This window comes from Primulina eburnea, chromosome 15 (assembly GCF_022965805.1).
Source record: "Primulina eburnea isolate SZY01 chromosome 15, ASM2296580v1, whole genome shotgun sequence".
Taxonomy (NCBI): domain Eukaryota; kingdom Viridiplantae; phylum Streptophyta; class Magnoliopsida; order Lamiales; family Gesneriaceae; genus Primulina; species Primulina eburnea.
The window spans coordinates 1,500,972-1,516,940 of NC_133115.1; the positions used below are offsets into that span (position 1 = coordinate 1,500,972).

The 15,969-nt window shown below is 31.2% G+C and overlaps 1 protein-coding gene across 2 annotated transcripts; it reads right to left on the reverse strand.

Moving 5' to 3' along the window:
* Positions 1-6,168: 6,168 nt before the first annotated feature.
* On the reverse strand, positions 6,169-8,792 carry LOC140815299 (non-specific lipid transfer protein GPI-anchored 31-like). 2 transcript variants are annotated; one of them, XM_073174422.1, is made up of 3 exons: positions 8,209-8,767; positions 8,048-8,074; positions 6,169-6,537 (listed from the first exon to the last, which is right to left on the reverse strand). In XM_073174422.1, the coding sequence occupies exons 1-3, from the start codon at positions 8,543-8,545 to the stop codon at positions 6,356-6,358; spliced, it is 546 nt and encodes a 181-aa protein (XP_073030523.1). In that variant the 5' UTR covers positions 8,546-8,767; the 3' UTR covers positions 6,169-6,355. The 2 variants fall into 2 exon arrangements, with proteins under 2 accessions (XP_073030523.1, XP_073030524.1); XM_073174423.1 differs by lacking the exon at positions 8,048-8,074 and having other exon boundaries at positions 8,209-8,792.
* Positions 8,793-15,969: the final 7,177 nt, after the last annotated feature.

A 15,969-nucleotide genomic window follows, 5' to 3' on the forward strand; every position in this document is an offset into this window, starting at 1 on the left:
CTTCAAATTAACTAAACATATATGTTTTATAACCAAAAATAGTTCAGACTTTATTTTTTAAACTTCAAGTTAGATGAACATATAAATTTGTCGTTAGTATTTTTTAAACCTACAATATATTTCTATTTTTTTAACAAAAAATGACTCATATTAATATGTTTAACTTAAAGTTAATTAAAATATATAAATATGTCATTTTATACCATTCATATTTATCTATAATACGCATCCATATATTTTTGGTTATCTAATTTTTTATTTACATATGGTTTCAATCTATAAATTTAGTTTAAATAAATTTGTAGATGTTTTGTATTTGAATAATTGATATATTTTACTATGCATTATTTCACATTAAAAAGTGGACTATTATTAATATTTTTTAAATCTACAATATATTTTCTACGTTTTATAACAAAAAATGATAAGAACTTAATTTTTTAAACTTCAAGTTACATGAACATATATAAATTTTTTGTTAGCGGTTCACACTTAATTTTTCAAACTTCAAATTAAATAAACATATATGTTTTATAACCAAAAATAATTTAAAATGTATTTATTAAACTTCAAGCTAAATAAACATATAAATTTGTGGTTAGTATTTTTTAAACTATAATATATTTTCTATTTTTTAACAAAAAATGATTCATACTTAATTAACTTTTTTAGCTTAAAGTTAAATGAATATATAAATATGTCATTATCTCAATTATATTTATCTATAACACTCATCCATACATTTTTGATGATCTAATATTTGATTTGCATATGGTTTCAATATATAAATTTAGCTTAAATAAATATTTGTAGATGTTTGTGCTTTCTTGTATTTGAAATAATTGTGAGGTCATCACGATGTGGATAATTTTAGTTCTTTATTTTTTGTAATAATAATAATAATGATTGTAATTTCACCGATTTATTAAAATGAACATACTCATATAATATTGCTCTAACATTTGTTGATTTGATTTATTTATATATGATTAATGTATGTTCTTAATATTTTTAAATCTAAGTTAAATGAACATATAAATTTTTAGTTAGAGGTTCAGACTTAATTTTTAAACTTCAAGTTAAATAAAGTTAATTTATTTAATTTATATATTGATACATAATTTGCATAATTATTTTCCCCATTATTAGTTAATAATTGATATATTTTTAATATAATTTAGTTTATTTATTTATTTAATTGATACATAACTATGCATTATTTCAAATAAAAAGTTGAATACTATTAATATTTCTTACATATTTTTTTATTATGCATTCTTTCACATGAAAAAGTGGACTACTATTAATATTTTTTAAACATACATTATATTTTCTATGTTTCATAAAAAAAAAATAGTTCGAACTTAATTTTTTAAACTTCAAGCCAAATAAACATATACGTTTTATAAGCAAAAATGGTTCGAACTGTATTTTTTAAACTTCAAGTTAAATGAACATATATATTTTTGGTTAGTGGTTCAGAGAATAAAATATAAATCAAACAAAGAGAAGAATTTTGTTTTCTATTATATATTTTATTTATTCAGCAATGAGCCTTTTATAGGCAAATACAAATATGGAAAGAACCATAAAAATAGCAACAGTATTTGACCTCTAAACCATGAAATTACAAATATGCTAAGATAATTATTTTCTGTAATACTTTGTTAACAATAAACAATGACTAACAGACTTTATTTGACAAGACATATAACTAAGTACTTCGACAAACCTTTGACAATTCAATAATCTCTCTCTTAAACCGATAAGGTCAACATCGGCTTAATAAGAACATCATCCCTCCAATTTGTTTTTTAGTATGCTAATACCAAGTAGCTCACTTAGTTTATGAAATGCAGGCAGTTTCAAGGACTTGGTAAACATGTCAGCTACTTGGTTTTCACTTCTGCAATAGATGAGTTTAATTGTTTCATTCTTTGTGTGGTCATGCACCTTCTTCGAAAGGTACTGGATCACAATATGAAAATAGAGCAAAATGAACAAATTATTCTTCAATTTGGTTATTACCAGTTACTTCATAATTTGTCATCCATGTTGCTTTTCTTCTAAATCGTTGAGATCTTTGTTCATTTTCTGTTTCATTGACTGAAATATGTTGATTGATTATTGATTGTTGCTTGTACTCTACAGATTATGCATTCTCCAAAGGATGCTGCATTTCTTCTCCATTTTCTCCATCAAAATCAGCTTGAATTGGTTATCTAACAGTATTTTCATCAACGAAAAACTACTGAACGTCATGAATATTTTTGGCATTGTTGCAGTTATTAAATAACAAAAAGACACTTGGTTATTGTATGTTGTTGAATTAGTTGAGTATAATTTGACATAGTATATTGATAAAATAATGAATTCTTTCAAAAGCATTGCTTAAGAATTGATATGTGCATTAACCGATATTCGAACAGTCGTTTATTAATTATTTTAATTTAAATTGTGTTTGTTTCATCATTTTATTTTAATTTCAATTTAGTTAATTAATTTATTCAAGTTTTTGTTCAAGTTAATTAAAGAATTATTTTTAATGTATATTTGTAATATATCAAGTTTTGTCACGATATCTGTATTTGTTATTAAAACTTTACATGTACACATAAATAACAAACAAAATTATATAACGAAAAGTAAATTATTTAAAATAAACATGTGAAAACATGTAAATTTCATATATGTAATTAATATGAATTTATAAATATACTTTTCATTTTTATTTATTATATCAACTAATTTTATCTTAAATAAAATCGTTTTCACGTGCAACGCACGTGCACTTTTCTAGTATATATATATATATATATATATATATATATATATATATATATATATATATATATATATGACTCATACAAGACTATATTTTTAAATTTTTTAAAAAAATTTACTTATTAAATAGAGTTTTTTTAATGAATACTCACTATTTGAAGTGGTAAAAACATTAGCATTTCCTACAGGTACGAAAGCCAATTTTATAATTAAATAAATAATGATGATTTTAAAATAATATTATGATTTAATATTTCAAAACCATCATGATATAAAATAGCAAATTAATTTTCTACGAATATTAAATCAAGAAAAATTAGATTGAGAAGAAAGTATAAGGACCGAAAAAGAACGACTTTCTAAAATTCCTTAATTTTTGTGGAAAGTGACTAAATAAAGTTTTATGATCCCAACATAAAAATCAAACATTATCAAATTTCTTGATTAGACTCGGAATTATAACAATATAAAGTTGAATCAAGTCAGATTAATTGTGATGTTCTCTTTTATTGGAATATGGTGTTTTTCTTATGTCCTAAACTTATGTCCTTTGTGTTTGGGTTAATGATATCATAAATGTTTTGCATGCACTACAAATCCAATGAACATTATTCACCCAATATGTGAGTGATTATTATTATTTTTTTTTTGAAAAATAAACATTCATTATATTAAGTAGGTAAATCCCGATTTACAATACAAGAAAGCCAAGATGGAATATTTCCATCTAGCCAAATTTCATCAGAAAAGTTATTGAAAGCTCTATGAGCAAGAAAATGTGCCACATTATTGGCCGAACGATGCATGTGTTTGATCGACACAAAATGATTATCTCGGAACATAGAATTAGCTTCAATAGCCAAGACACCCAAAGGGCCAGAGTCCAGGTCAGGATTGAGAACTACTCGAATCGCCTCCTTTGAGTCAGAATAGATACAAACAGAAAAAACTCCCACCTGGAGACAAAGATCCATACCACAACGAATAGCAAAAATTTCAGCTGCAAGGACACTACCCGGATTACATATGATAAGAGCATGGGCACCTATTGTCACTCCTCGTGAGTCTCTAATTATCGCTCCAACACTGAATTTGTTACGCCTGGTATCAAATCCCGCATCCACATCTAGTCGAAATAAGTTAGGGAGAGGCGGCTTCCATAAATGGTCTGCTGAGATTTGTGGAACAATCACTGATACATCACACTTTAATCTAGAGTTGCGAACCGAATCTAGAAATGCATAAACCCAATCCACTCTAAATTTCATGCTCTTACCCTCGGCATCGTGCTTACGAATACAAGTTTCACGCCAGATCGCCCAGCAAAGTGTCACAAACAATTCGAATTCCTCCTGGTTAAATCTCTTTGACACATATAAAGCACAATCAAGAAAGGAAGCATCACGATGTTTTTTCAGACAGTACCAAAATGAAGTATTTTTCCAAACATCCTTAATAGCCAAACAAAAAAGAAGACAATGGCTAGTAGTTGCATAATGAAAATTGCACAGCGAGCATGATGCATGAGTTGGAATATGATGAGAGAGTAAATTAACCTCAGTCGGAATAATGTCTCTGGAAGCTTTCCACATAAATATACGAACTTTCGGTGGTAATCTGAGTTTCCAAATCTTCTTCCACCAATTGCCAAGAGGCTGCCGAGTATTAAAAGGTGGAGTTTCCCAGCTTCCAGTCTCCAAATGATACCCATCTTTAACTGAATATTTTCCATTCTTGCTCCCAGACCAAAATCTTATATCATCACAGCCCTGTCTGTTAAGCGGAATATTGAGGATATCATCAATCTCATGTATAGGAAAGCATTGCCTCACCATAAACTCGTTCCATGTCCCCGTTCCAGAAATAAAGTGCGACACTCGAAGTTGATTGTCTCTAGAATGATGTAAACTGCTATGAAAGGATGTAATCGTTGGGATCCAAGGGTCTGCAAATGCCCGAATACTCTGACCATTCCCTACTCGCCAACACAATCCCCTCTGAATAATATCTCTACTCCACAACATCGATCGCCAAACATATGATGGATTTGAGCCCATTCCTGCCTGCATAATATCTGAATTTTTAAAATACCTACCTTTGAGAACTCGGGCCACCAAAGAATTGGGTGACTGAATAACTCTCCAAATTTGTTTTGCTAACAAGGACTTGTTGAAAGCTACCAAACTTCGAAAGCCCATACCTCCCACACTCTTGGGTTTACATAAATTTTTCCAATTCATCCAATGCATGCCCTTATTACCACTAGCATCTTTCCACCAAAATCGTGCACAAATTTGTTCCACTGCCTTACAAATAGAAACTGGTATTTTGAAGCATGACATCGCATAGGAAGGAATAGCTTGCAAAATTGATTTTATAAGCACCTCTCTTCCTCCCGTAGAAAAAAATCGATTGCTCCAGGATTTAATTTTTTGCTCAACCCGTTCTCTCAAATAGGTAAGTTATAATTTTTTTTAGTACAATAGTAACCATTGGATTCATCATGAGAGTAATATCTTCGAAGTAAATTGAATTATATTATGGTTTTTATGATTATTAAACTCCTATAAAAGTTTCATTGGAGTGTTTCTGATGTGGTATTTCAAGTGTTTTGATCCAACGTTTTTTTTCCTTCTGTTTTGGATTTGAACCTTTATGTTGTATTTAAATTGATGAATTTAAAATCTACTGATTTCACAATTGTTGATTCGTTTAGATAGATAAAATTCAAGTAAATAAGTCTATATAAAATTATGTCATTTCAACAAATTTAACAAAAATAATTAGATAACTATTTATAGAACTGAAAATAAATATAAGAGTGAAATATGACTAAGAAAAATATACTAATCAATTTGAATAACCATTTTTTTTTATTAATGATTAACGATATCATGAAAAATATTGATAATTAAAACAATCAATTTCAAATAATATAAATAAATAACTATTTTTTTACATACATGCAAGTATATATTATAATTAATTTTAATGATATCTATGAAAATAATAAAATTGTAAAATAAAATATTCATTTTAATGAATTGACGCTATATTGATATGAATTACAAACATTTTATAAACATAGACAAATTTCTCTTTATTTATAGTTCAATAAACATATCTAATTTATAGTTTTGTAGAAAAAACGAATCTTTAATTTTTGTTATCATATTTCATTAATTGGCCAAATAAAGACAAGATTTTATGATTACAAACAAAATGTGCTACACTTGCTAGTTTATTATATAAAAAACATCCAAAGGCAATTGTTGTCAGAAACAAAAAAAGGCTGGTGCCATTTTCATGAAACAAGAGATGGAAACATGGTTTAAAATAAGAGATAAAACGAGGCCAAATGAGGCCATTACGGACAAAAGAACCGAAGGAAAACTAAAACATCCACACAAGTCTATAATATAATCATGCAAACAAGTAGTAGCTCAAGCTGGTGTAAATTGTCTCCAAAGTCCAGTCATAGAACATGGAGCAACTCCAGCTGATTAATAGTAACTATGGAAACGATCTACTCCGACACGCCTCTCGTCTCTAAAACAGGACCATGGTATGCTCAAAATACAGCGAAAGAGGCAGTAAAAACCACGGCCCCAAACACAAAGATCTCAGTAGAGGGTAAATATGAAGACGAGCCCGAGTTTTGAGGAGCTGGTGCAGGAGAAATTGCATTAACTCCTATGCTCGTGGCAGGTGCCCCGGCAACCGAACTAGGAGATATGGCCAAAGGGGAAAGAGCTGTAGCAGAACAATGCAGTATATCATGTTAAAAGGATGAGACGGAATATCTTGACCGGTAAAGAACTAAGTAAGGATGGTGGTATAACACCTTCAAATCGTATACATTAGAAACAATCAAATATTAGTAGAAACCAGTCATCGTTCACGCGCATTATCTACATCCATATTATGGATCGCATCCAGCTTGCTGATAAAGAAAACTATATAAGATCATTACCATCTTGAAGTGTATTTAACTTAACGACCGACCGACGTGGTAAAATATCTGCAAAACATAACATGGACAAGCATAGTTGTTGGCCGCGGGACAAACTTCTAATGACATGTCTTTGCACCAAAACAGTCGACAATTCCCACAATCAAATTTTATGACCAACCAAAGTTCTTCCCAACCAAATCCACACCAGCCTAAATAAGTCCTCAGAACCAAGCATTGGTAATGAATGAGTTGCCATCAACTGTCCCTACTTTTATGATTTCAATCCAAAATCATCATAAAGAGCACAAAAAAAGAACAAAAACAAAAACAAAAAGAACACATGACAGGACTTGGATCCTCTGTTGTGGCTGAAAACGCGTTGTGCACTTTTTACATGAGATCATCTCGTTTCCTCTAACAATTTTTCAATTTTATCTGACTGAAGTCCGTCAGATGATCAACTGATCATCTCGTATTTTCAGCCACAGCAGAAGATCCAAATCCCATATGGCAAGCAGCACTGGTAATAAAACAAAAAGAACACATGGCAAGCAGCAGCGATAATAAATGCCACAATCCACATCCATACAATCAAATGAATACTGAGACATAGAATTCTAAGAAGCATATAAAAACTATATGAAATGACAAAAATCATCCAAAAGAAACTGGAATACCGAAGATTAATAACCCCAGACGACTAGCCACATAAACATTACTCATCATTGCTCAAAAAAATTTCTTTATGTGGGATCATGGGTTAGGCCCCACGTGTTTGGACCATCATGATGATGGTTGTATTCTAGTGTGGGTAATAATTTAAGACATTTGAAAATGGTGATAAAATCGGTCATTCAATGCAATATATCATATCCAAAATTGAATGCAATAAATCAACGGATAGGTTCAATTGGAGGGCAAACATCAATTTAAAGTTCAGATTTGGTCCGAGGCAGACTTTGGGGTGAGCCCACATAATTTTTTCAAGACAGATAATCAGAATCGTATTGCAGATATGAAAATATTAATTTTTAAATGAAGTGAGATTCTTATGATATAATAATCTTCAGTCTGCAACTTTCGATTAAAAACTACCGAACCACATTTATATTATAAAAAGATTTCATTAGAATTAGACGGGAAAAATTAAAATTTAAAAAGATCTGAAAGTAAACAGTGAAATCTCAAGCATACAAAACATGAAGATGGTATATATATATATATATATATATATATATATATATATATATATATATATATATATATATATATATATATATTTGACAAAAGGATCAGATCTGATTTTACCTGGAGCTGCACCAGAGCCAATGCTTACTGGAGAAAGGGAAAAACAAACAAAATCAAACCTTTATTAATTTCGAGAAAAAACAATTTATGTAGCAAAGCCCCACCGCAAAAACAAGCCAAAAAAACCCCCAAATCCAGTCAAAATCGACGATGAAACTTACAGCCACAGTTGCTGATAGAAGGAGCAGAAACACTGCACGCAGCGGGCAGAGTCGCGGCCTTGCTGACATTCAGCTTCACCCCCAACTGCGCACTGTTCCTAAACGTCTCACAGAGACACTCCGCCTTAGTCTTGAGCACATTTTTCAGCCCGGAACAGCATTGGCCCTCAGGCTTCGTCAGCTTGCTGCCCTCCGTCACGAAAGACAGACAGTCCACCATGGTCAGAACCAAAGTCGAACAGTCCACCGCCGGGGCCGGTGCCAACTGCGAACTAGCGGCGGTGAAGAAAGCCAGAAGCATGCAGAAAAAGAAAGGCACCCTCAAACAAACTGCCATTTTCTTGATTCTTGAAAATGGGTAGGAAATCGAGGGGAGGGGGTTGTATATACAGCAAGGTGGTGGCAGTTATGGAAAATCCAAGATGTTGCGGGGGTGTGATGGGAATGACAGGCGGGACAGGTGGAGAGGAAAGCGGTGGGTGTGATGTCTGTGTGTCAAAAATGGTGCTTTGAAATTTGGGAGTCAGAGGAACCGAAAATGGCAGTGGTGTGTAGGGGTAATAAATTATTGGATTTATTGCTCTTTATGGCTACGTGCTATATTTAGGAGTAAGAGAGATCAATTCCACCATTAATGCAAAATGCCTAACTTTCAAAAACGAACCATTCACTGACCAACGAATCGTTGGAGCTCTATCCAACATTCCGTTAATAAGTTTTGTGGTTGCTTCACTCAAATTGAAAACTTGTATCAAGGTTATAGTAAAAAATTATAAAGACTGTTACAATAGTTTCCAACATCGTTGAGGTTTGCGAATGAGTGAGTTTTCAATTTTTTCATCATCCGACGAAGCTTCAAATGAAAAGAGACTTACAATTGTTTTTAACTCATCGTCAAACGAAAGTTACGTTGAAACTCAAAATTACGAATAAAACATGACATTACCGGTAAAAAAACTTATATTTGTGTATGCTCAATGATATAGATAGGTGTTGATGATATTGGCCACTGATCGGTAATGATGTCACGCAGGCTACTTTGTTTATTCTCAATGAGCAGAAAGATATTTTTGACTGGAATGCCGCACTTATTACGCTTATCCCAAAAATTCAAGATCCGATGTCATTAAAGGTTTTTCGACCTATCAGCATGTGCAATACATGTTATAAAATCATGTCTCGAGCAATCACAAATAGATTTAGGCCTATCTTGGATAAGGTTATTGATTATTTCCAAAGTGTGTTCATTCCCGGTAGACTTATTCTTGATAATGTTATTGTGGGCTTTGAATGCATACATTGGATTCGCTCCAACCGAAAGGGTAAGACAATCTTTGCATCTCTCAAACTGAATATGAGTAAAGCTTATGATAGGGTTGAATGGCTTTTCTTGCAGAATATGATGATTAAATGGGGTTTGCAGAACAATGGGTCAAGCTAATCATGAGATGTGTGACTAGGGGTGGGCATAGTTTGGTTAAAATCAAAATAACCGACCAGACCGAAAAATTTTGTTTAAATGGTTCGATTTTCTCGGTTTTTCGACCGGTTATAGTTTCAAAATTAAAGAAATTCGGTTTTTTAGTTCGGTTTACAGTTTTGATCCCTAGAAAACCGAAATAACCGAACCGACAATATTATATTTATCTATAGAGCTTTTGTATAATGAGCTAATAAATGGGCTTTAGTCATTTGAGAACTCCAAAATTGGTATATTCTTTTATTGAGAGATCTATTGTTTGAAATTGTATTTCAAATTTTTATTGAAGCTTAGATTGTTAAGTCATAAGTGTATTGTAATCATATATATCCTACTCATCTACTCTCATTGTTTCTTTTATATGTGTTTCATCCATCAAGCATGAAGTGATGTATAATTTTATTTCTTAACAAAATATTATAAAACCGTATGTAACTGCCATATAAACCAAACTGTACTACAAAAAAATCAGACCGAACCGTAATAATGGTTTGGTTTTGGACCAGATATATTCAAAACCGAAAACCAAAAAACCAAACCGTTATATAGAAAAATCGGGCCGAAGCAACCGACCCCACCCCTATGTGTGACTTCTGTGAATTACTCTTTTCATATCAATCATTCTATATTTGGTACGCTCAAACCATCCAGAGGGTTGAGACAAAGGGATTCACTCTCTCCATATTTATTTGTGTTATGTGCTCAAGGATTGTCACACCTTTTCGCTAAGGCTGTGGAACGAAATTTGATCCGGGGAGTTAAAATTGCAAATACTTGTCCTGTAATCTCTCATTTATTTTTTGCAGATGATAGTCTGATATTCTTCAAGGCGGCTCGTGAGGACAGTATACAAGTTTGAAACTGTCTTGATCTTTATGAGAAAGCTTCCGGTCAAGTGGTAAATTTCGACAAATCTGCTATTACTTTATTCCAAGCACCTGTCCACACACAATAACTGATATTATGGATCTTATGGATGTACCGATGGTGCACGACATGAAATTTATTTGGGACTACCGACATTCTCAGTGCGCAGTAAACATTTACAATTTGGTTATTTGCGAGAACGGGTTGAGCAAAAAATTAATCCTGGAACAATCGATTTTTCTCTACGGGGGAAGGGAGGTGCTTATAAAATCAATTTGCAAGCTTTTCCATCCTATGCAATGTCATGCTTCAAAATACCGGTTTCAATTTGCAAGGCTGTGGAACAACTTTGTGCAAGATTTTGGTGGAAAGATGCTAGTGGTAACAAGGGTATGCATTAGATGAATTGGAAAAAATTATGTAAACCCAAGAGTGTAGGAGGTATGGGCTTTCAAAGCTTGGTAGCTTTCAAAAAATCTCTGTTAGCAAAACAATATGGAGAATCATTCATTCACCCAACTCTTTGTTGGCCCAATTTCTCAAAGGCAGGTTTTTTAAAAGTTCAGATATTATGCAAGCAGGAGTGGACTCAAATCCATCATATGTTTGGAGATCTATGTTGTGGAGTAGCGAAAGTATTCAAAGAAGGTTGTGTTGGCGAGTAGGGAATGGACAGAGTATTCGGGCTTTTGTAGACCCTTGGATCCCGACGGTTCCATCTTTTCATAGCAGTATACATCCTTCTACAGAAAATCACATCCGAGTGTCACACTTTATTTCAGGAGCGGGGACATGGAACGAGTCTTTGTTTAGGCATTGCTTCCCTGTACATGAGATTGATACAATCCTCAATATTCCGCTGCACCGACAGGTCTGTGATGATATACGATTTTGGTCTGGGAGCAAAAATGGTAAATATTCGGTTAAAGATGGTTACCACTTGGAGAGTGAAAGCACGGACACCCCGCCTTTTATCTCTCGGCAGCCTCTTGGCACTTGGTGGCGAAAGATTTGGAAACTCAGATTACCACCGAAAGTTCGTATTTTTATGTGGAAAGCTTCAATAGACATTATTCCGACTGAGGTTAATTCGCTTTCTCATCATATTCCAACTCTTGGGACTTGCTCGCTTTGCAATTTTCATTATGCATCTACTAGTCATTGTCTTCTTTTCTGTTTGGCTATTAAGGTGTTTGGAAAAATACTCCTTTTTCGTATTGTCTGAAAAAACATCGTGATGATTCATTTCTTGATTGTGCTTTATATGTGTCAAAGAGATTTAACCAAGATGAATTCGAATTGTTTGGGATCTTTTGTTGGGCAATTTGGGGGGGGGGGGGGGGGGTGGGGGAACTTGTTTGCGTAAGCATGAAGCCGAGGGTAAGAGCATGCAATTTAGAGTGGATTGGGTTTATGCATTTCTAGATTCGGTTCGTTATTCTAGACTAAAGTGTGCTGTCTCATTATGTACTTCACAAATCTCAGCAGATCATTTATAGGAAACCGCCTAGCCCTAACTTATTTCAGCTAGATGTTGATGCGGGGTTCAATACCAAGCGTAATAAATTTAGTGTGGGAGCGATAATTAGAGATTCACGGGGAGTAACTAGAGGTGCACATGCTCTTATCATCTGTGATCCTGGTAGTGTCCTTGCAGCTGAAATCCTGGCTATTCGTTGTGGTATAGATCTTTGTCTACATGTGGGTGTTTCTTCTGTTTATTTATTCTGACTCCAAGGAGGCGGTTCGTGTAGTTCTCAACCTAGATTTAGACAGTGGTCTTTATGGTGCATTGGCTCTTGAAGTTAATTCTATGTTTCCAGTGAATCATTTTGTGTCGATCAAGCATATACATCGTTCGGCCAATACCATGACACACTTTCTTGCTCAAGAGCATTCAATAGCTCTTCTAATTTACTTTGGCAAGATGAAAATATTTCATCTTGGCTTTCTTGTATTGTAACTCGTGATTTACCGACTTGATGTTATGAATGTTTACTTTTTTTTAAAAAAAAGATATTGTAATATGGTTTTATAATAAAAATATATAAGGATTGGAGAAAAATAAGTGTGAGAGGAATATAGTCGTTTTAAAAATAAAACTATTATAAATATAATTAAAAAATATGTAGGAAAAAGAAAAAAATAACAAAATATAAATATATGACAAGCTTTAGGGAAGCCGATGATATATGTATTGGAAAATGAATATCCAAATATAAAAAGTAGTTTTTTTTTACCCTAAATTATACATTTTGAATGAGGGAGTTCACACCAAGATATATGCCCATGCTTTATATAAACGAAACACGAACATACTACATATACATGTTTGTTTATCAGTTTGTTTGTTTTTTTCAGTAAATTAACAAAATTATTGGAACAAAAAAAAATTTAATTTAATTTCTTATTTTCTTTAGTACTTAATATATTGTGTTATTTTATGACTTAATTAATAAATATATAATAAGAAAAAAGATAAAAAAAATATATTATATAAGAAAACTGAAATAAATATTTGTGACAACTGAAAAAACATATGAAACATGTATAATTATACAAAAAAAAAATTATTATCCTTCAAAATTGTATTGCACAACACTGTTTTTCTTCATTTTTTTCTTCAGAAAACTGCGATTAAAAATAATAATCATAAATCTCACCGTATACATGGTGCGTGATTTATTTTGTCAAGAACCGCATAGAACCATCTCCCTTAAACATCAGGTCATAGTACATGGCCTAGGACTATAATAATTTGTAAACAGCATGCTCAATTAAAGAATTCGTCATTCATTCTGTCTCAATTCTTGTTCCAAAAATCTCAAATTTTTCTTAAATATTCTTCAAATCAGTCTTGTATTTGTTAGAGTATTTATTTATTTTACTACAAATATTTTATTAGGAGTTTGGAAGTAAAAAAAATTAGAGCATAGTGCAAATGTCATTTTTTGTGAGTGTCTTGATGTTTTCAATCATTAACTTAGTTTTGAATCTTGATTATTAATGTTTTATCTAATTTTATTTTTGCATGATTTGTGCTATATTTTATTTTTGAAAGATACTATATTATTATTGTTTTGAATCAATTTGAATATATATATTCTAATATTTTGCATTCTACTTGATCATTCAAAAAAAAAAAAAAAATCACAAATCGACCGCAACTGTCCGAAAACCATGATAGTAATTCTACGTGTAAAACCTTAATTTTTTTTAGATGCTAACCAACCACATATGGAGATACGGTGAGATTTATTTTTAAAAAAAAAAACCCCCACAAAGCCGCACTGTTATTACACCGGTATATAATTGAGAGTAATATTGAAAATTACCAAAAACAAATATGTTAGATGAAATATCTAAATGTATGATATATGTCGATTTGATCCATACATGTAATAAAAATGATAATTTTACACAGAAAATAATATTTTCATAGGTTGGGTCGGACGAGAAACTCGTATCACAAAATTAACTTGTGAGACATAACAGTTTTTATGATATTAAATAATCGATAAATTAATTATCTTTAATATTATAGATTAAATTCACGATTTGTAAATAATATATATAATCAACTGAGATCGCATATATATTTTACTAATCCAATGAAATATTACAGTAACATGTTATAAAAAAATCCTGAACAAATCACTTTAAACAATTATTCGATGTTTTTTGGTATGTTAAAAAATTAAATACAAATACATAAATATATATAAGATAACAAATCTATTTAAACATTTATATCATAATAAAAAGATTTTGATTTAATATAAACTACGGATCGTGACACATGCGAAGCATATGATGGCAAAAATGAAAAAGAAGTAATTTTTTTAAAAAAAAATTAAAATTATCAATATTTTAAACTAAAACGATGATAGAGAGAGTAAATAATATTTTTGAAATGATTAAAAAACTTTATTAAATCACAAATCAGTTACTTTAGTGGATATAACTTTAATTAATAAAAAATAAATATAAATCAAATAAATAATGTTTGAATTATAATAATAAATTTTCTGAATGACGTTTCAAATTAAATATTTTATAACATACGCAAATTAAATTAATGACAACCTAATTATTTGTGCAAGTTGGAGTAATTTTCGCCAGATTAAACGTGCACTAATGACTTTTAAATATTTAAATTAAATAAAGCCATTCTGGTTTTCTTCTAATTAAAGTATTTTCATTTTTAATTCAGTCCATTTATACAATATAGTTTTTGCTACTCGATAATATAATTTATTTATAAAGAATAAAATAGTATATTTTCATTTGGATTAGAAACAAGGAAAGTAGATTTGCTATCTACACAATATGCTAGAAAACTATGGTAATGCCACACCACAATGTTGTATAATATTTTGAGAGTGAGTATCATGTGAGACCGTCTTACAAATATTAATCTGTGAGACGGGTCAACCCTACCCATATTCACAATAAAAAGTAGTACTTTTGGCATAAAAAGTAATACTTTTTCACGGATGACCCAAATAAGAGATCCGTCTCATAAATACGACCCGTGAGATCGTCTTACACCAGTTTTTACCTAATATTTTTCGTTCAAAGATTTTTCCACACAAACTCGTTTTTTTTACGACATTTCTCCATCTCATTTCTGGGTAAAGGAATTAAAAAAACAACACATTTGTTTCTTTGTTTTTGAATGATTATAACACCATTTAAAAGTGCAGGAACTAAAAAAAAGAAACTTTTCAGAGGCTTCTTGTAAAAAGTTTATTTAGGAGTTACCTATGGGGACTGTGAAGGAGACGACGTGTGAAAGAAAATCGAGGGAGTAGAAGAATCAGATGTGAAGTATGAACATGGAAGAAGAAGAAAATTTCATGCTGAAGGCAAAGAGTAAGGTGTTAATTCGGGTGGGTTGGGTCGGGTTGAGTAATAATACTATTCAAAAATTGCTCAACCCCTGAACCTGAGCTAACCCGAACCTCAACCCAAATCAATCTGATCAACCCGATTTTGAATTTTTTTAAAAAATAAAATTCAAAAAAATTAATATTTTAATTTAAACACGTAATAACAAAATCTCCCTCATATATATGATTTAAATTTGAAAATCTAATTGTAGAAAAATAAAATAAATTTACTAAATCAAATAAACAATTGTTTAAAAAAATAAAAAAAAATTCAAATAAATATTAAATTATGAAAATTTATTATATAAATATACAATAAATATTTTGTCAGACTTACAATATATAAAAATGTAGGCAATATTTATTAATTATATTTTAAAAAAAAATTAAATTTTCAGGTCAACTCGAGTCAACCCGGGTTGATCCGAACCCAAATCAACCCAACCCAACCCGATCATTTTTTTTCGGGTCCGAACCCGAAAACCCCAAACACAAACTTGATTTTTTTCGGGTTGAACCGTG

Bases quoted from the DNA above. Each gene is read 5' to 3' on its own strand.
- LOC140815299 (XM_073174422.1), bottom strand. From the start codon at position 8,545: ATGGCAGTTTGTTTGAGGGTGCCTTTCTTTTTCTGCATGCTTCTGGCT. The intron at 8,075-8,208 runs GTAAGTTTCATC...CCCTTTCTCCAG, and splicing joins TTCTATCAGCAACTGTGGCT to TAAGCATTGGCTCTGGTGCA. The intron at 6,538-8,047 runs GTAAAATCAGAT...GTTCTGCTACAG, and splicing joins TGGCTCTGGTGCAGCTCCAG to CTCTTTCCCCTTTGGCCATA.